A 21239-nucleotide genomic window follows, 5' to 3' on the forward strand; every position below is an offset into this window, starting at 1 on the left:
TGTTGTCACCACAATCGAAGAATTTACTTAAATACTTAAAAAACCCCTAATAAAGACTAATTTTGCAGCTAAAAATAAAAGTAAAACCTTCTGAATGAATTAGCGGGTTCCGAGATAGTACACCACAAGATCCAACAATCTAATGACTGGACTAATAAATCTGGTTTACAGAGAAATCTCTAATGCCCCAAAAACCAGTTACTAACATACAAAACCTTCCTTCTCATGTCACACCGCTGTATCTTCAAGCTCAGTGTCAAGTAGCAAGAGAGAGGGGGTTTGATCAAAGTGAACCGTTTTGTCAACTGTCACAGCGATGTTTCTTTAAGCACGGTTTCAGTCCTCGTAATCGTCAAGTGTTGAATAGATCAACCTGAAACCAAGTTTTCAACATAAGTTTCCACCTCGTGTAATCATCAAGTGTTGATTTAAGCAATGAGAGTAGAGAAGAGAGGGTTTATTTACCAGAAGATGGTGAGAAAGAGAGTGAGGATTATGTAAGCGAGCTTGAAGAGTCGTTTCTTCTTTTCCCAATCGAGCAAGTTGAAGATCTCTGTGACGTCTATCAAATGCTGTTTCCTCGAGTAACTTAACAAAAAAAAGAAAAGAATGATATAATCATCATCAAAACCAGTTTGACAGTGGATGTTAAACTTGCTCCAGAATTGGTATTGAAAAAAGAGAGACTCACAGATGGAAGTTGTAGTAGAGGTAAGGAACACAAAGGAGTGACATGAACCAATGACCCGTAAAGAGGTAGAATACGCATAAAAATCCTTGAAGGATGGATTCTGGTAATACCACAAAGTTTATTCTTGATGCAGAGTCGTAAGGGTTGATATAATCAAACTCGAGATCAGCTAAGCTAATAAGCTGCAAAAAGAAGAAGACTATTTATATAAACACAGTCACTTTCTCTACAAATCATGCATAATGTGTACTTCTTCAGCATATCACAAGCAAAGCCACAAGAACAGAGACCTATGCTCAAGATTCTCCTATACGATATCCGGTTTCTTATCAATCTCATTACACATAATCATGCTCATACACTCATAACACTATAGATCAACTCAATTTTTTTTACCAAATCAGAGCTCATTAATCAAGAAACATTATGAAAAATACCCATGAACACACTCCTACACATTCACAAAGACTTGCTGGATTGATGATATAGATTGAGAAAATAGCATCTAAAGATTCAGTTCACAAATATTAAGAACCAGGCAAAGAAACCCTAAAGTTAGAAACTTTATCACATTCCCAAAACTCCATACCAACTCTTACAAACGATTTATGATTGAAAGAACATAAAACCCCTAAACTTAGTTCAATTCAGTGCTTTGATTAAGCCTAAGCAGAGATTAATTCAAATAAAACAAGTAAGAAGACTCGATGGAATCAAAGTTTACAACTTTTAGGGATTTTGTTTTTGGGGACCAAAGTTGGAATCAGATCAAACCTGATAGACGATGAGTCCGACAAGAGTGATAAGGATAAAAAAAGAAATAATCCATGTCAAGACCTCTCCCATCCTTCCTCCTTCCTCCTCCTGGCTCCGACAACAATTACCTCGGGATTGATTTCGTAGTGTTCTTTCTTTCGGCTTTCTAAGCTTCTGGGTCTCAAAGATCGAATGAGGAAACAGAGACAAGTTTATGGTCGGAGGATCAAGTCAGTTCTGTTCTGTATCAATCTCTGTGTCCGATATATTCTTCTGATCGGAGGATCGATTGGGTTTTTGACCTTTTTTGTTTTGTTGAACCGATAAATTCAATTCCCGGTTCTATATTATTGTACTGGGTTTTTTAAGCCCATGGGTCAATAAATTAAGCCCAATAAAAAAGACTGTAGAGGTTTGTATGGATACAAAAATTACTTCTTCTTTTTTTCATCTTTTAAATTTTACTGAATGTGGAACCCAGAGAACTCCTTCAATCATGTTGATTGATAAAATGTATGTTTTTTTTCCTTCTCTAAACAAATTTTTATTTTAGTTATGTCTCATTTCATGTTTCTAATAATTGGCCTAATTGTTGACCCCAAAAATAAATAAAGAAAGTATTGGCCTAATTTTACTACCACTTTTAAAAGTTGTTTTAGTTTAACTTACTCTACTTTTATAAAAATGGAAAGAGAATGTGAAGTTTACTAGTTTGGTAGTTAAACCTTTCTCACACCATTTTCCTAACAATTCTTTTATAGGATTTGGAATATAGTTTTTTGCCGCAAATTACTAGATTTTCTATATATTTTTAAGTAGTCTATAGTATTATTATTACTGGTTATTTTTCTAAATCTCTATTACTAATAAATTTAGTTTATCTATGATATATTCGATTATGATGAGACCGCTCAAAAAACAAAAATTTCAAGATGTAGTTCTTCCCGCATTATTTGAATCCACGACAATCGATTTTGTATATACAATATACTCCATAATGACAAGTTTTCTCCGCAACACATGATAGACAATTTTTTATCGATACTTTAAAATTTTCGAAAAAATGTACTTTTCACCTACATTCTTAAAACAGAAGTGTTAGTAAAATTCTGGTATATAATTAAAAAAAAAAATCATACAAAAACAATGTCATTTCTTTTGTTTGAAAATCATAATCATCAATCTCATTGCTCACGAGTCATTCCCATTCATCATGTATAATCTGAAACAGAGTTTGTTTAATCATTTTAACTACTCCATAGAAAAAAAAATGTAATAATAAAACACAAAAAGTGCTTACTTACTTCTTTTGCAACTTATCTGGATTCTGAAAAAACCATTAAATAAAAAATGCAACAGGTAGAATGATACTATTTATTTGCCGTCGAAAACAATGAAACTATCCAAAGTTGATAATAACAATAATTTATTCCAAACATGTTCTTTTGTGACTTTATATTTTTATTATTATACTATATAAATTAGATATTCATCTTTTGGTTGTTTGTTGTATTGATCAGCTCTACACAAACACACACACAAACGTAGTAGTGGAGTGGTTGGCATAGAGAATTCCTAATACAAACAAGCTTGTAAATGAAGCAAATTAATTTGTCATCGTAATACTTTATTCTCGTACTGTATAAATTACACCTTTTATGTTTTATAATAGTTTTTTATTATTATACTGCTTTTACTGTAATCATCATTTAGATACAATCAAACAAAATTTATCGTGAAATACATGTATGCCGACATTCACAAAGTAAATTACATTGCTATCTTTCACTTAAGCTAGCTAGTAGTATAGTTTCAAGGTGGTCATACGATGTTTGAAAGATCTAGCTCGGTTTCAGATTTCTTGCGTAAAAGTTTATATTAGCTAGTTATTGGTCGTATCAAAGTATTTTATAATTTGTTTTTCATCATTTTCATCGAAAATTATTCATTAAAGATTAGATATACAACATAAACATTATCGTTTCATTTTGTTCTCACAGTATCTTAGCTTGATTAAATAGATGAACCAAAATTTTGGTTAAAAAACTATCTTATGCTTGCATGTTTTTAATATTTCTTGCCATGAAACCATATATATTCGTTTCAATTATTATTAAGTTTGTATTAATCTAAGTTATCTTTTGTTTTAATCTAAGTTATCTTTTGTTTTGCTAAACTTTATGAAATAGTCTCATGTACGTAAAATTTATGAAATTATTCAGTTACTTCGTATATAATACCAGTAGTAGTAAACTAGTAAGTAGTATTTAGTTTAGTAACCATAGTTTTGTTAAAGTGGGAATAATTTTATGGGGACAAAAAAAAAAAAGGTTTTAATTTTGGTTTTGGGTATACAATGTAAAACTACCCCATGCCTTTGATGTGACAATTGTAAGGACAAAATCATGCGAGTTACGAGAGTCAAATTTAGTTAGTGTTTCTTGTCTAACTTTTTACTCTCTTTCTCTCTTTTTCTTCTTTTTTTGCATTTTTTATGTTAATCCTTCTTTGTTTGTTTGTTAGCCAGCTAAACCTTCGTTACTTAATTACGTTATTAGAAGTTTGAGAAATCGTGTTGTGGCACAAACTGATTTGGCCCGTGCTGCGGGGGGTAATTGGACTTCTCTCTCACGTGAGACAAATCTTCACCTTTTTGTTTTGTTTTCTATTCTATTCTTATTAGCAATAGAGAAAGAACGAAAGATGTGACTCTATACACGAAAATAATGAACATAGTTCACATCTGATGAGAAGAGAATGCAAGAAATTTTTGAGAAACAGGGGATATAATGTGTTGTCAAAACATCTTCTATAGTGGATTTGAGATTCAAACTTAAGCTGAGACATATTTCATTTAATAATATCGAAAGGTGTCGAATTTCGAAAATATATATAGAGTCTCTTGTATTTTGTTTCCTAACAAGTTTAATTATATGAATGTGGCAAAGCATATATATATTTAGGAATCGGAACATGACATCTTAAAATCGCTAAAATGTTTTTCTAGCAAAATAAAACAAATCACTACAAATGTAATGTTTAGAATATTGTCGATAAGACAAGAACTATAGTTTTGAATGTATTTTTTTCTATCAAAAACATTTGTTAAATAAATGTTATATTTATAACATTATATATAACCAATAAAGAAAATGAATTAGTTGAATAAAATAAAAAAAATTAGTCCAAATGATTGGTTAAATTAAATACAATTTCAATGTTTTAAGATAACCTAAAAAGATACAACTCTTAACAAACAACCTCCGGATTCTTGCGGATCATTCTCAAGAATTCAAGATTATAAAATTTTGTGGCTGGTATATTTATTGTAGTACGATCTTTTTTTATTGAGAATTTTTGAGAAATACCCCTTTTGGTGTACCCCTTTTTAAAAATACCCTTCTTTTCTATCCATTTTCAAAAATACCCCTTTTCAAATATGAAAAATTATAAACTTTTATATGGTTGATAAGGTACATCAAGATCATCTTTACTACTGCGTGACTAAATCCAAATATTTATAAGGTTTTAAAAGGTTCTAAACGGCATTTATAAGGTTTTATAAGGTTTTATAAGGTTTTTAAAAGGTTTACAAAGTTTTTATAAGGTTTTTAAATGATTTTAAAAGGTTTTAAAATGTATTTATGAAATATATATTTATAAATTTACACACATATAAAGATAGTTTGTGTCTATAAATATAAGTTTATACATATTTTTTTGATAAATTTTAAATTTTATAGTGACTTTTTGATAAAATTATAAAGAGGGGTATTTTTAAAAGGAAAAAAGATACCTACATACATGAAGTATGCTACAATACATGGTCACACATCCGAAGTTTAAAAATGTATCTCCAACTAAACAAACTATATGTATTGCATGCCCACATATATGAACTATATTTAGTCATGTCGCCAACATCACGAACATTTTTCCAGTACACTTTTGGCCGGAATCCGGCGTTGACCCGTTTGACCGGCATTGACCAACATAAATATTCAAAAATTTTAGGTTTTTATTATTTAAAAAATATGTTTTTGAATCATTTATAATATTGTATAATTAAGAAAATATATACAATTTTTAATATAAAAATATTTTGTATATATATATTCAATGCATTGATTTTTATAATTAGTTATTTTTGATAATTCAAAGCTAAACTAAAAAAAAAAGCAATTAGGAAAAATAATAATAAACAGAAAATTTTCCTATTTTAAAAAATATTCGGACATGAGTATCATTTGTTTTAATATTTGAATATTTAATATATAATATGTGAATTTTAAATATTAAAGCATTAGAATCAAACCAATTATGTGTGAGTTTTATTCTACTAGTTATAAAAATTGTTAGATCTTCTATCTTATAAATATTTAAAAGAAACATTGTGATTTTTTATTATTTTAAGTTTTATTTTTTATTATTATTTTACCTAATTGGTTTTTTATTTTAGTTTAGTTTTGAAATTATCGAAACTAACTAATTATAAAAATCAATGCATTGAATATATATACAAAATATTTTTATATTGAATATTGTATATATATATTTTAATTTACAATATTATAAATGATTCAATAACATAATTTCTAAATATTAAAAAACTAATTTTTTTTTTGAATATTTATGTTGGTCAACGCCGGTAAAACTGGTCAACGCCAGATTCCGGCGAAAAGTGTATCGAAAAAAATGTTCGTGATGTTGGCGACATGACTACATATAGTTCGTAAATGTGGGCATGCAATACATATAGTTTGTGTAGTTAGAAATACATTTTTAAACTTCGGATGTGTGGCCATGTATTGTAGCATACTTCATGTAGTTAGGTATCTTTTTTCCTTTTTAAAAAGTGTTATTGGAAAAGGGGTATTTTTGAAATTGCTCCTTTTTTTTTTAATTTTCTTACAAAAGATTATGGTATAATCATAAGTACATAATACGATCGTACACAAGAAGGTGGGAGACAGTTGTGACGTGTGGCTATATTGACATTAAGAGATCGATTGACCAATTAAATCTTGACTCCTACTAATCTCCACTTGTATACACTTTAATTATTGTTTTATTTTATGTATTTCTTTTCTTCTTCTTTATTTCATTTCTCCTATATGTTTTATACTATCCTTCTATAAAGAGATTAATCTGTTTAAAATTTTTTGGGTTTGATCAAGTTGAATAGAATTTACGGGTCTACAAAAGTTGGAAGTATATATATATAGAGATGATCAAGTAGAATAGACCGATGATCTCCACTAATTGTAGAAGAAGAAAAAAAAAAGATAATATATGATCCAAACATTCTTTCATGTTGTAACCCTACGTAAGATTTTTAGATCTTACGAAAACATTTGCATTTGTTTTTCTTTTTGAGAGGTTGACATTTGATTAAGATATATAGGGATATCGACAGATAGATAAGTTAAGTATGTTTGCACAAACATATAAAAAAAAGAGTGAAGTATTCAACTTGATTTTTCATGGATCCGATGACAATCTTACGGTAAAATTTTCTGATATACATGTGTATTTTTGTGAATTCTTTCGTATAAGAATCAAATGAAAAATTCATAAAATGAAATAAAATTATGGTCAAACATGTATGCAACTTTACATTTTAAACAAAAGAAAATTACTATTAAAAAAAAAACCTATGAATACTAAATAACAATAATACACATAATGTGTGTTTTGTTTTTAATCAATATCCATACTAATAATGAAACCTGTGCATTCGTCATTACTTGGATTTCTTGGTACCTAGGATGTATCCTGTAGAAATAGATTCGCATATTTTATCTTGTCAAAGATTATCTAATAACACCATTTGAGTATATATTAAAATATGTAAATATGAATAGAAAGAACACTATGTTCTACTACTCCAATAAGATTTTGTTTTTTCGTGTCTGATATAACTCCAATAAGAATTTGTGATGAGTAATGTATCAATTACATGCTTATTGTATAGTTTCTATACCTATTTCCAAAATCCCACTACATAAAACACACATAAAATGCATCCTACAAGCAAGCAGAAATAGAGTAAACAAGTAGTATAAAAAAAATCAACTCATTTGGTAAATAACTTAACAAGAAAATGTATAAGTAAAAAGTGGATTCATACATTTTTTCCTTGTTAATTAAGCAAAGTAAATAATTTAACAACAAGAAGAAAAATATATCGTCTGTTAAAAGAACAATTTAAGAAACAAAAAAAAAAAACATGAAATGAGTGTTGTAACGACCTTGAGACTCATGAATACCACACAAGACAGTTAAAAAAAGGATAGGGTAAAAACTCGACTATTTCAGTTGAAAAAACATGTAAGAAATATAAAGAGAAATTACCATATACCAAGATAAATAATGCAATTCTATACTGCTGACGGATTAAACAATTCATTAACATTTGTAATGGACACAAAAGAAACATGAAGAAGAAAAAAAAAACGTTGGTTAATTATTGATTTCAAAAAAATATAGTCATAAAACATATTGATTTTTTTTTTGTTGCATTGAAAAATTTATATCATTATTCATTATAAATACTAGAAGTAACAACATAACTAGTATAAAGTAAAAATTGAAGTAAACAATAATTGTCAAACAAAACTGAAAATGGTATTTTATAATTTGTAAGTTGTAACATGCATTATACTACTTCGAGTATGAAAATAAAACAAATTGATATGGGTGAGTAGTAAATAAATGTCTTCATTATTTCCACCAATTATATTCAATGAATTATTTGTAACTTTTCTTTGTCACATTCAATAAATAATTTTTTTTTACTGATATAAATTCTAGAAATAAATAAACAAAGAATGTCCTTTTGGTCAACACAAGTCTCTCTCTCTCTCTCTCTCTCTCTCTCTCTCTCTCTACAGAGTCCATATTAGAAAACAAATTAAATTCCTAGGTTGCCCTTTTATGCCCACATTCTGAATATATCCCACATTCACAACTATACACATATGGAAACCCCTCCACTCATCATTTTTTTCCTATCATAATTAAATTTACAATCATTTATTAACACTTTCACACAATTATCAACTTTATAAAAAAAATTCATTTAATGATTTTGTACTAAGTTTGTGAGAGAGCTGTTTTTGCTTGTGTCATTGAGTGGTGGTTAGTTCATAATAACCAAAGATTAAACAAAATTCTGATTACGTGGCATTGTGGAAATAGTTGATACTATAGAATAGTAGTGTAACAAATATTTTATTAACATTAAAAATTAAGGAAACAGACGAAAAAAATCCAAAAAACATTTATTTTTAAGAAAATGAAAAAAGTGTTTTGATAATTTTTATATAAAAAAGGTGTTACAAAAATAATAAAATAATAGTATTAAAAAAAATAATCTTTATGGAGCGAGTGAGGAACACGTACCAATGAGAGTGAAGTGAGAGACTCGAACAACCAATGCTTTGTTTCCGTTCTCGTACGACGTGGGACTCTGGTCTGGTCTCTCACCCTTGTTCCTATCAAACGTTTCATTCAATGTTTTTCCTCCACGCTCTCTCCTCATGCGCGTGAGATTCACTTCTCTCTCCCTTATTTTTCTTCTTCTTCTTCTCCCTCTCCTCTCCTCTCCTCTCCTCTCTCTCTCTCTACTGTCTCTTTCTTTCTTCTTCTCCCTTTTGAAAAATCTCTCAGTCTCTCTTCTAAAAATAAAAAAAATAAACGATCAGTTTGTGTGAGCAGAGCAGAGAGGTGAAACTAAAGAAAAGAGAAAGTTTCTTTTATTTTTTTAACTTCCTTTTTTTATTTTTCTTACTGTTCTTGTGTCATGAGACATCGCCGGAGTTATCTCCGACCGCCGGCGGATTTTCCCGGCTGAATATTTTAACTTATCAAACTAAGAATCAACAAGAAAAAGAAAAAAAAAAACTAAACTTTATTCTTTTTCCATCTGAAAATTTTCCAATTTCCATTTTCCGGGAAAGTTTCTTAAGAATCCGAGAAAATTCTTCAATTTCTCTTAAATTCTCAAATTTAGTTAATTTCGTTGTTTTTTAAGTTTGTTTTTGTCGACTTTACAATGGCGACGACTACAACAAACGCGACAACGGCGACGCAACAACAGCAAACGCAGACGCAAACGCAGTCGCCATCACAGCAACCGTCATTACCGTCGGCGGAAGAGTTAGCAACAAAGGCGTTACAAAAGCGTTACGAAGGGTTAATGATGGTAAGAACAAAAGCAGTAAAAGGCAAAGGCGCGTGGTATTGGAGTCATCTTGAACCAATCTTACTTCACAACACCGACACTGGTTTCCCCAAAGCCGTTAAGCTCCGTTGCTCTCTATGCGACGCCGTTTTCTCTGCTTCGAACCCTTCACGTACTGCTTCTGAGCATCTCAAACGCGGGACTTGTCCCAATTTCAACTCTTTACCTAAACCCATCTCCACTATCTCTCCTTCTCCTCCTCCTCCTCCTCCTCCTCCTCCGTCTTCTTCTCACCGGAAACGTAACTCCTCTGCCGTGGAAGCTCTGAACCATCATCATCATCTTCATCATCACCATCATCAAGGGTCTTATAATGTGACGCCTCTCAGTGTCGTTGATCCGTCGAGATACTGCGGGCAGTTTCCGGTTACGCAGCAGCCGCATTTGATGCTCTCCGGTGGGAAAGACGATTTGGGTCCTTTAGCTATGCTTGAAGATAGTGTGAAGAAGCTCAAGAGTCCTAAAACTTGTCAGACGCAGAGTTTAAGTAAAGCTCAGATAGAATCTGCGTTAGATTCTCTCTCTGATTGGGTTTTTGAATCTTGCGGCTCTGTTTCTTTATCTGGTCTTGAGCATCCAAAGCTGAGAGCTTTTTTGACGCAAGTTGGGTTACCGATCATCTCAAGGAGAGACTTTGTCACCGGAAGATTGGATTTGAAGTATGAGGATTCGAGAGCAGAGGCTGAGTCGAGGATCAACGACGCTATGTTCTTTCAGATTGCTTCTGATGGATGGAAATTCGAAAACTCCGGCGAGAATTTGGTGAATTTGGTCGTGAATTTGCCTAATGGGACGAGTTTGTACAGACGAGCTGTGTTTGTGAACGGAGCTGTGCCGTCTAATTACGCAGAGGAGGTTTTGTGGGAGACGGTGAGGGGTATTTGTGGTAATTCACCTCAGAGGTGTGTTGGGATTGTTTCAGATAGGTTTATGAGTAAAGCATTGAGGAGTCTTGAGAGCCAGCATCAATGGATGGTGAACCTCTCTTGTCAGTTTCAAGGTTTCAACAGTTTGATTCGAGATTTCGTAAAAGAGCTTCCTTTGTTCAAAACCGTCTCACAAAGCTGCTCCAGGCTTGTTAGTTTCGTCAACAGCACGGTTCTGATCCGAAACGCGGTTTGTAAGTATCAGTTGCAAGAGCAAGGGGAGACTAGGATGCTGCATTTGCCTTTGGACAGTTCTTTGTTTGAGCCATTGTATAATCTCCTTGAGGATGTGCTTAACTCCGCTAGAGCGATTCAGCTTGCGATGCATGATGATGCTTGTAAAGCTGTTCTAATGGAGGATCATATGGCTAGAGAGGTTGGTGAAATGGTTGGGGATGTCGGGTTTTGGAACGAGGTAGAGGCTGTTTATTCGCTTTTGAAGCTCGTTAAAGAAATGGCTCGGAGAATAGAGGAAGAGAGGCCTTTGGTAGGACAATGTTTGCCGCTATGGGACGAGCTGAGAGCTAAGATTAAAGATTGGTATGCAAAGTTCAATGTAGTAGAAGAGAGGCAAGTGGAGAAGATTGTTGAGAGAAGATTCAAGAAGAGTTATCACCCGGCTTGGGCTGCAGCGTTTATACTTGATCCGCTTTACTTGATAAGAGACAGCAGCGGAAAGTATCTTCCTCCATTCAAATGCTTGTCGCCAGAACAAGAGAAAGATGTTGATAAGTTAATAACAAGGCTTGTGTCTAGAGACGAGGCACATATCGCGATGATGGAACTGATGAAATGGAGAACCGAAGGGCTTGATCCAGTTTATGCTAGGGCGGTCCAAATGAAAGAGAGAGACCCTATTTCGGGGAAAATGAGGATAGCTAATCCACAAAGCAGTAGACTTGTTTGGGAAACTTATCTTAGTGAGTTCAGGTCATTGGGAAGAGTTGCGGTTAGGCTTATTTTCCTCCACGCGACTTCTTGTGGGTTCAAATGCAATTCCTCTGTTTTGAGATGGGTAAACTCGCACGGTAGATCACGCGCAGCCGTGGATCGAGCCCAAAAGCTGATCTTTATATCAGCCAATTCGAAATTCGAAAGGAGAGATTTCTCGAACGAGGAAGAGAGAGATGCAGAGCTACTCGCGATGGCGAATGGTGAAGACGATGTGCTAAACGATGTTCTCATCGATACATCCTCAGTGTGACTTTGTGTTAATGTTTTACTTCTTTTTATTTGGTTAGTTTTCTCCCAGCTTACCCCCTTTTTTAGTTTTCACTAGAACTTGGCCATTTTGTAGGATTGCTTGGATTCATTTTTTCTTACTTTCTTTTTTGCTACCCTTAATTCAATTTGTACTTTGGCTCCTTTAGGAGATTGAGAAAGAGAGCCATAATATTGTATTTCTTCTAGCCTATTTCAATCATAATTTAGGCGATTTTTGCCGTGTCTCTTTTTTTGTCGAACTTAAGCAATGATCTTGAGACTTGTTTTGTAATTCATGAATACAAGTGACTCTTGCAAAGTTGTTGGTTAGAAAGTTCCATGTTTCTAAACAAACTTAGTATCAATAACAATGAAATCTAATGTGATACATCGACTTCTATGTTTCGGTTTCTTCTCTTATCGTGATCATCAATCTAATTGGGTTCAAAAGGTCCAAAGCTTTGTTAGTTAAGAACATTAATGGCATCAAACATAAGATTCAACGGACAGCTTCATCTTCTCTCTATGGTACATTGTAATCATATCTTTTTTGTTCTGTTGTTTCTTTTGTTCTTTTTTCATTAACGTTAATATTCTTAATCATGACTCAAAACAATGTCTTTTCCATTTCAAGAAATCGACTTAATAATACATTTTGTTTTTTCTTTCTTGTACATTTTTCACGTTCTTGCTTCATCATAACATGTTAAGTCTCTCTATTGATGGCGACGACGAAAGATGTAAACACCTTTTTGTCACCCAAGAACTGAACCGGGTTTTCGGGTTTTTTTTTGCTTTCACTTCAATTATGATTATGATTTATCATATCTATCTAACTATATCAATCTATCCGAGTTATTTTCTTGAAAATCTTTTCTCAAGAAATGTGGATCCCCACAAAGGAAAGCAAAATTAGTGGGAGGTTCTTGCATCAAAATCATAGCTTTTTGATGTTTATATTGAATTTGTGATAGTGAAACTGATTAGAAGTGGAAGAATAATCTTAATAACTTCTTTAACTGAAAAAAAAAAACAATCTTAAACGCTTTAAACACAAAAAAAAAAAAAACCATTTCTTGTTTTTTTCTTTTCTTGAGGTTTACCAAAAAAAAAGTTGATTTGATTTTCATGGGTAAATAAATCCTCAAGATTCGATTCTTGTAGAGTTTATAACATTAGGTGTCTTTTTGTGTGTTTACCCCATGATTTGTACTGTCAATGGTTAAAAAAGTTAAATCTCATGTCCTTTTTTTTTTGTTGCCCAAACTCATGATTTGTACTATATGTTTTTTTTTTGGTTGTAACAAAAATCAAATCTTTTTGGTGCAAACCCATGAATGATTTTTGTAAATAAGTCAAGAAGTGTTGTTCAGAAAAGTTTTTTAGTTGTTGTGTATTATCTTTTTGATATGAAAATCTAACCTCCATAATATTCATTCATCATAGCTTTTATCAAATAGTACTGAACTTTGAATTTTTTTTAAGGTAAAATATTCATAAATGGACAGACTGGGACAGCTAAAGTAAAATTACACAAATTAAGTAACAACATAACCACCAACAAATCAAATTAGAATATTGAAAAAACTTTAGGAAAAGAAAAACACATTCATTTTGGAAGGTGTTTTGGCAGACAAATAGATAAATCTAAATACTCTATCTCTCTTGTCATCAACCATTTTCTGACATTCTACATTATTAATATATATCAAGTTGAAAAATAATTGTTATTATTGAGTGCAAAGAAATTGGTTTGCTTTAAAAAAATTATTCATCAAGGAATCATTTTTAACTTACCTAAAGGAGGAGGGTAAAAAAACACCAAAAAAGTAGTATAAAATAAATCAAATTATTATACCCCACACAACAGCATATTATAATGACAAAGAATACACTTTATTTTTTTTTTTGTGTTTGATAACTTTATACTTGATTGGTATTAGATTCATCTTACCCACCTCCATTAGCTGTTTAATCTTAAGAAAAAAAAAATCAAAGCTCAATACTACATCAAAAATAAAACGTGACTTAAAAAAAGCAAAATTATCTCATTTTTTTTTATTAACTTACATCTAATACCATTTTCTGTTATTAATTTCTTAAAAAATATTATTTTAAATTAATACCATCAGTTTTTTAAAATAAATAAATACCAAAAGATGGAGTATAAATGATTTCCTGAACTAAATGTATACTATTTTTTCTTTGGGGTTTCATTTTAATAATTATGAAAATATGATATTCTGAAACAGTTTCGACAAAAGAAAGTTAACCGATCAAAAATTGACTATTGAATATAAAATACTAGGAAATCTATTTTTTGTAAAAATTTTAAGTGAAACTTATAATAATTTTTTCTGTTTATTCCACTTTCATTATTTAAAAATAAAGATATATACACTTATTTCCTAATATTTACACAAAAATGTTAATGATATTTACACAAAAATGTTAATAATATTTACACAAAAATGTTAAAACAAATGTTTTGCTTAGCATTACATTTTTAATATTACAAAAATTATTATACCTCGTATCATCGTATTTAATCAAAAAATTCCGGATGGCATTTTGTTTTCATAAACATTAAGGTTATGGACTTAATTAAAATACATTTTTGTGACATGAAAATTAAGTATTTTTTTTTTCAAATGCGTAGTAAACTCCAAAAGAAGAAGTGCAAAAAGTTACAGACCCAAAAAAAAAAGTAGTTGGAATTATTGATTTTGGTATTTTGGTGGTAAGACAGAATTTTCCTGTCGGCAAATGCTGACTTCTCACCAAATCTCTCTCTCTAATTATTTGACTATGTTTATTTTTGTTTAAAAACATTTTAATTTTATTTGATTTTTAGTGTAAAAAGTTTTTGAAAAAGAGAAAATTTTATAATGATATGGTAGAGGACAATACTTTTTTTTTTTTTTTGTAATACAACACAAGAATCTCGTCCTCTCCCAATGTTTCCTCATCATTATACAAAATTACAAACTTCCATTTAAAATAAAAACAAGAATAAAAAGAATAAAGTAGATTCTTTTTCCTTTCACATTTTTTTTTTGGTAATTATAAATTTCGTATTTTCGTTTGTTTCACATTGTGAATTGCTTAATCACTTTTTCATCAGATTAAATAATGGCATAATACACTTAAGTTTGATGATTACGCTAATGACATCGACACGTGGCATGATTAGTAGAGATCATTGCTCTCGTGTCGTATATGTGTGTACACGTACTCGAAGGAGTAGCAGATCATAGCTTCCCAACGCATATTAATACTGTAGATAAAACGGCGTCGCAGAGCTGACAAGTTCTTCTGTCGTGTGAGTTATGGCACGTGCGGTCAGAAGGTTTCTCTAATGACGTCAATAATATTTCTTAAGCTTTTTGCTAATTGTAAATAAACAATTTTTTCTGTATTGCCTGATTAATTATGTAGATAACGTAAATAATATTACTGTTCACATATAAATAAATTTGTGTATGTCCCTTGTTTTAAAACTAAATTGTATAAGAACTAGTGGTGATGTTACTACTAAAAATTACTTTTCATGCAAAAAGAAAAAATAGAATTTTTGTGAAACTATTACTTTTATGTGACTAAATAAACATTTATCCTCAAGGACTTTTTTTTGGGTTGAATATAATTCAACATTCATTCAAAAAAAAAAACATTTATCCTCTTGAAATTTTTGAGAAATCATATTTTTTTTTCCGGTTGAGCTTTGTTTTGAATTATTCGATTAGGAACTGAGATATTTTTGATAGAAAAAAAAGATGTATTACACTCTAATTACTTGTAGAGTAAAATTAAATTGGAGTTCATATTTTTCTCTATTGCATCTTGGAGTCCAAATAGTTTACTCCATGTTCTTTTAGTATATTATATTAACAAATTTTAGAGATACAGATATAAACTATATTATTTGAAAAGAGAGATCATTATTACTTAGGGTGAGTTGATATGAAATGCATAATGATAAAAAGAGATTGTGTCTATTTCGAATTATGAGTTCCGAGTAATATTATACAAAATTATAAATCAACATATTCCCATGGTCTATGGAGCATGTGATGGAATGATTTCTTCTAGGTTTCCTTGTTTGCGAGCAAATTATGAAACGACACTGTAAAACTAATTATAATCTCATTTACAACCACAAATTGGGTTTGATCATCAATCAACACAAAAGCTTCATCTTCTTAAGATAATTGTATAAACATCTTACCTAAATATCGAATACTTGACCATGAGTTCACTACTGATTGGAATCAATGGTTACGGCTACTCACCAGCTCCAGCCACGAAAGAATACGTCTTTTCATACTAAGGAATACTTTGTGGGCTTTTGTCCATTGGTCCATTTAACAGGCCTTACTCGAGATACACCGGTTATATTTTAAGATTATTTGGTTTTTTTTTTTTAGGTCGGTATGTCGTTGGTGTTAATTCTTATACCAACATTATTACACGCAATCTCTTTTTCTAAAGAATATAGATAAGAACATCCGCAACAAATTCATGAATCTCAATTCATATCCAAAGAGACTACTCTTACAAAGAAGGGTTAACTTTCTGGTTTGCTACTCGTCCTCCTCCACATTGATCGTACTTGTTTTTGAGCTTCAAAGTTAGAGTTACAATTATTTTTTTCCGATCTCACTGTTTCAAACTCAAGTATACAATAATTGTAAAACAGTTTATTCTGTTTGAGTAAAATTTACGTTCAATTCAAAAAAAAAATTGCAAATATTAATATTTTATAACTATATATAAAACGTGTTGTGAAGTTATGTTAAAGCTAAGAGAAAGAATAACCGAGAATCTACTATATTCCAAAATTGATATATTTATGACAAATCACATTCATCACTTTTTTCTTAATTAGGTATGGAAGTATCTTATAGTTTGACAAATATATGAATTCAAGTTAGCTTAAGAAAAGAGTTACTTCTCCACAAATTGACACATGATTCTTCTTTATTCTTCTTCCAAAATAGCACAGTTCTTAATCATTTATTTTGTGCGTTGATTTTTTTTCACAAATCTTAAGGTAAGATTTGTGTAAAAACCCATGCAATGAGGATAGTCTTAGCCTACCACATCATTTAGAAAAATAATAGAAGATATTTTCAATATGAAAAGGCCTAATACAATAACCAAGAGTTCTAATGCCACATGCCTGCTGCAATGGACATTGGATATATGCTTATACTCCTGCTTCTGGTTGTACTTGTATATATCAGCAAGAAAATTTCGAAAAATATTGCTGTCATGTTCTCTATTGGTTCATTTGGTTTCATATAACAATTCTCAATTCTGTGAAGAAAATTAAGATTTTGCTTAGAAATCGATCTAATTGAACCGGTCACTTCTGCCCATCCAAATTGATCCAAAGGGAGTAGTAGTAAGGGAAAATGGTCATTTAAATACTGAACTTACGTGTTTTTGCCAAAACAAATATGAACTTCTTAATAAGCCAAAAAGCACACGTACTCGCGTTGATATAGCCACTTAAAATATAAAAAAATCAAGATAATTTTCCATCTTATAAAAGTTAAACGGCGTTTGTCCTGATACCATTACTTTCCAGTTTCCACAGCATGCTGACAGGTTTATGTAGTAAAGAGGAATTACAAAAGGCATTGACAATGTTAGAGGATCTACAAAATAATTTGGTATGTCCTCTACTCACTTATATCCAATCTACGTATTTTCCTTTTCAGTTTTGGAGACGAATATATACAGCTTTGCTTGTAGAGCTTCTAATCTAGCATCCGGGGAAGTTTGCAACTGAAATGTCTAAGTCAAATTTATGATAGATTTTCAAGATTAACCCTCTCTGATTAGCTTGGTGGGTTTGCTTTGCAGGATCTTCAAATTGAAGATGAATGAAAGAACTGGAAGATTCAATGTCTTCTCGCTCTTGTAATTCCATTTCTACACGCCTTACGACAATTGAAAGTGAATGGTTATGGTTGTTCTGCTGCTGTTTAGTTCGTTCAGAAAGGAACAAAAAACAAAATCTCAAAAAGTAACGTGATGTTCTGTATATTGATTAAACCGTATCGATTAACAAAAGTTACTGTAGTTCATAATCGCGTCGATGCGAACCGGTAACCCGCCTCTGAATTTCGATTTGGACCGGTAGTTTTAAAGACTGAGAGATAGCCACAAAAATGTTTCCGGTTTTTACAAACCATAAAACTGAACCGGAAATTGGGAGCCACGAAAAATTAGGGTCGCCTGCTTTCTTCTTCTCGACATCGTCATTTTAACATCGGAGGAATCTTCAGTACCTGAGAAAGTAAACAATGGCGGCAGTCAGAACGATGACGAACATGATTCTACGCGAGTTTATCCATCATCCACTTCTCATTCAATCTTCATCGAAATCGTGTCAATCTCTTTTACCATGCCTCCGTCTCACTCCCCGAATTGCTCCAATCCACTCTATTTCCCGATTCGGATCCGTCCGATGTGCGGCGTCGACCTCCGGAGGAAGCGGTGGTGATCGGAAAGTTTCGTCACGGTTGTCGCAGGTTCAGCAGATGCTTCATGAGGCGGAGGAGAGAGCTACTTCCGCTGGCAATGAGCCTACTCCTCAGATCACTCTAGGTTTGCTCTTTTTGCTTTAATCCATTTATAAAGATTAGTTTTGATGAAGAACTCTACTTTCTGATGATGACTCTTGAACGATATAGAGAACTGAGTTTAAGTCTTCAAAGCCAAGCCAAATGATTCATCTGTATACACTTAACTCAAATTCAATCACTTTAGACAAGATTTAAAGCTCATTTACAAGAAAGGGATGGTTCAATTTTGTGGAAACTTGGTGAATATCTATGGTTCTTGAGTTTGATTTGTATCTGTGTTTGGTATTTGTAGACCATGTTACACTTAACTTTGCTAGAAGCGGTGGTCCTGGAGGCCAGAATGTGAACAAATGTACGTGTTACCTTTTTCTCATGCCCTTTACTGTTCTTTGCATTGTGGTTTTTAGGATACTTGGTTTGGATGTATCAATTGCTTATAATCTACTTCATATGTACCAATTCATTTTCAGTGAATACCAAAGTCGATATGCGCTTCAATGTGAAAAACGCCTACTGGCTAAGTGACAGGATTAGAGAGAAAATCTTACAGATGGTTTGTTATTACTCTATTATCATCCTTCTACAAAACAATGAATATGAGTTTTTATCTCTATCTCTGATCTTGTAAGGTTCTCAAAATTTACAAGTAGAATGGAGTCTTTAAGCGTTTTGTGTAAATAAACAGGAGAAGAATCGGATCAACAAGGATGGTGAACTTGTAATATCGTCAACGAAAACCAGAACGCAGAAGTCAGTAACCTAATCGTCGTCTCTTTCCTATTCACTTTTCAAGAAATTACCCATATCTGACAGTATGTGTTCTCTGCAGAGGCAACATCGACGATGCACTTGAGAAACTACAGGTAATACCTACCAACTGACTCTATTGAATACACAGTGTTGGTCATAGTTTGTTTCGTTCTATATAAAGCCGATTTGCTTTGGTTAACTCATATGAACAGGCAATAATTGAAGCGGCTTCATATGTTCCACCTCCACCTTCAGAAGAACAGAAGAAGAAAATTGTAAAGATGTCAGTTCAGCCTAAACCAATTCCTCTTTTTGATAGTTCCATCATTTTCACTGAATCCTCGAATCTTGACGCTGTAACTTCTGACATTTTCAGGGCTGCGAAAGCTGACAATAAGCGACTTAAAAGCAAGAAAGTTCTTTCTGACAAGAAATCTGCGAGAAGAAGCCGCGGTAGTTATGATGATTAAACTTAAACCATACAATAGAGTCAAGGGTGATTCCAAAGCTTTTTAACTTAGATGATTATGTCATTTTTCTTGATGTATTTAAGGTAACACAACAATCAAATCTTCCAATAAAAATTGCAGTATATTGGATTTTTATGTACAAACCACTCTTATACAAATTATAACCAAAGAAAGTATCAAACATAACATTCCACACTTTTTGCTTTTACTTTCGAATAACATGTTCTTCACCTGATCTTTGATCAATATGCTTGATCCATTTTCTTTTGTTGTTGTTATCACCCTTCCCAGAGCTTCTTGCTGCGGCAACATGAGCGATTTCTAGACCACCGGAAACCGGAAGAGTAACCGTTCTCACAACTTTCCGGTCACTAAACGCTTTTGTCCAACTGAAACACGAAGTGCTTCTTCGGTAACCGCTTCTGCAGACCACAACCGCTCCTCTGCTTCCAAACGCAGCGTTTCTCAATACATTTGCTGCGAAATCCTTCTGATCCCAGTCAACTACCAAGAAATCAATCGCTTGTAGCATCTGCATCGTGTGCTCCAACTCTTCTTCCTCCTCGTTCAGAATGATCGTCTCCGGCAAGTTTGAGCAAGATTGTTCTGTCATGGCTTGAAGATAAGCAGCTTGTGATCTTGCGTTTGGTACAATACAAATGTGTCTTGCGTTTGTGTGCTGACTCGCTACGTTTAAGCCAATGCTTATGGCTATGGTTTCTCCTTCTGACCATGTTTCCACTATCAGAGTCGAGTTCCATCCCGCCGCCATCGCAGCCACTAGCTCCGCTGCTCCCGGTGTTCCAAGATTCTCGCACTGCACAAAAATGTAACCCAAAAATCAAAACAACGGGACAGAACGTGTAAAGATCAAATCGTCCTTTTCTTTATTTAAAGAAACTCAAATCAAATCCTTTTGTCTTGAAATCTCAAACTATAAGACGTGCAAAGATCAAAACAATTGGGTTTTTTTTAAGAAATGGCTGAAAAGATAAGAAGAAGCTATAACTTTTGTGAAAGAGTAAAGATTTTTCGATCTTTCTTTAGAAAAATCATCATTTAGAAAACGTTACAAAACTCTTTGGGAGTCAATAGTGAAACAGAAGATATGATGGACTTACAGATTTAACGGTGTCGATGTAAGCCTTTGATGCAGTTTCAGGTGACCAAATCAATTTCATCTTTATTTGCTTTGTTCTTTGTTTTGTTCTCTAACGTCTTCGTTGGGTCAGAGAGACAGAAGTCTAGCGTAAAACCTCCAAATGATGTTTCTGCTTTTATAAACAACAACATGAGTTGAGATGAGAACATACCTACGAAAAGTCTTTGCCTTAAAGATATTTTATTGATTTCATTTGGGGGAAAAAGTGTTTGCGCGTAACAGTCGACATTGGCCCTTATACTTTTGGTTCTTTTCGTTTTAGCACAAATATTATGGAACTTACTCACTTACCACAAATTAAACTTACCTAGATGCCTATTTAGAGAACAAAAAAAAAAAAACTCATGGTGTGATATAATGGTGAAATTAAGTATCTCATTGTGAGTTTAATGATGGCTGCTCGACTCAACTAATCAATATATTTTTATGAGTTATTTTTA

At 32.2% G+C, this 21239-nt stretch overlaps 4 protein-coding genes across 4 annotated transcripts; 2 read left to right on the forward strand and 2 right to left on the reverse strand.

The window, feature by feature from the left end:
* Positions 1–75: 75 nt before the first annotated feature.
* Positions 76–1710, reverse strand: LOC17895204 (protein cornichon homolog 3). Its single transcript, XM_006302915.2, has 4 exons — positions 1466–1710; positions 692–873; positions 466–588; positions 76–373 (listed from the first exon to the last, which is right to left on the reverse strand). The coding sequence occupies exons 1-4, from the start codon at positions 1535–1537 to the stop codon at positions 337–339; spliced, it is 414 nt and encodes a 137-aa protein (XP_006302977.1). The 5' UTR covers positions 1538–1710; the 3' UTR covers positions 76–336.
* A 7385-nt stretch (positions 1711–9095) lies between these two features.
* On the forward strand, positions 9096–12067 carry LOC17895379. Its single transcript, XM_006300704.2, has one exon. It carries the CDS (start codon positions 9504–9506, stop codon positions 11820–11822), a length of 2319 nt encoding a protein of 772 aa, XP_006300766.1. The 5' UTR covers positions 9096–9503; the 3' UTR covers positions 11823–12067.
* A 5992-nt stretch (positions 12068–18059) lies between these two features.
* Positions 18060–19825, forward strand: LOC17894585 (peptidyl-tRNA hydrolase ICT1, mitochondrial). Its single transcript, XM_006302695.2, has 7 exons — positions 18060–18439; positions 18710–18769; positions 18888–18970; positions 19103–19167; positions 19247–19280; positions 19380–19450; positions 19544–19825. The coding sequence occupies exons 1-7, from the start codon at positions 18136–18138 to the stop codon at positions 19635–19637; spliced, it is 711 nt and encodes a 236-aa protein (XP_006302757.1). The 5' UTR covers positions 18060–18135; the 3' UTR covers positions 19638–19825.
* LOC17894528 lies at positions 19738–20857 on the reverse strand. Its single transcript, XM_006301563.2, has 2 exons — positions 20759–20857; positions 19738–20454 (listed from the first exon to the last, which is right to left on the reverse strand). Exons 1-2 carry the CDS (start codon positions 20816–20818, stop codon positions 19843–19845), a joined length of 672 nt encoding a protein of 223 aa, XP_006301625.1. The 5' UTR covers positions 20819–20857; the 3' UTR covers positions 19738–19842.
* Between the last annotated feature and the right edge of the window lie 382 nt (positions 20858–21239).

This window comes from Capsella rubella, unplaced genomic scaffold, assembly GCF_000375325.1.
Source record: "Capsella rubella cultivar Monte Gargano unplaced genomic scaffold, Caprub1_0 scaffold_2, whole genome shotgun sequence".
Lineage (NCBI taxonomy): Eukaryota > Viridiplantae > Streptophyta > Magnoliopsida > Brassicales > Brassicaceae > Capsella > Capsella rubella.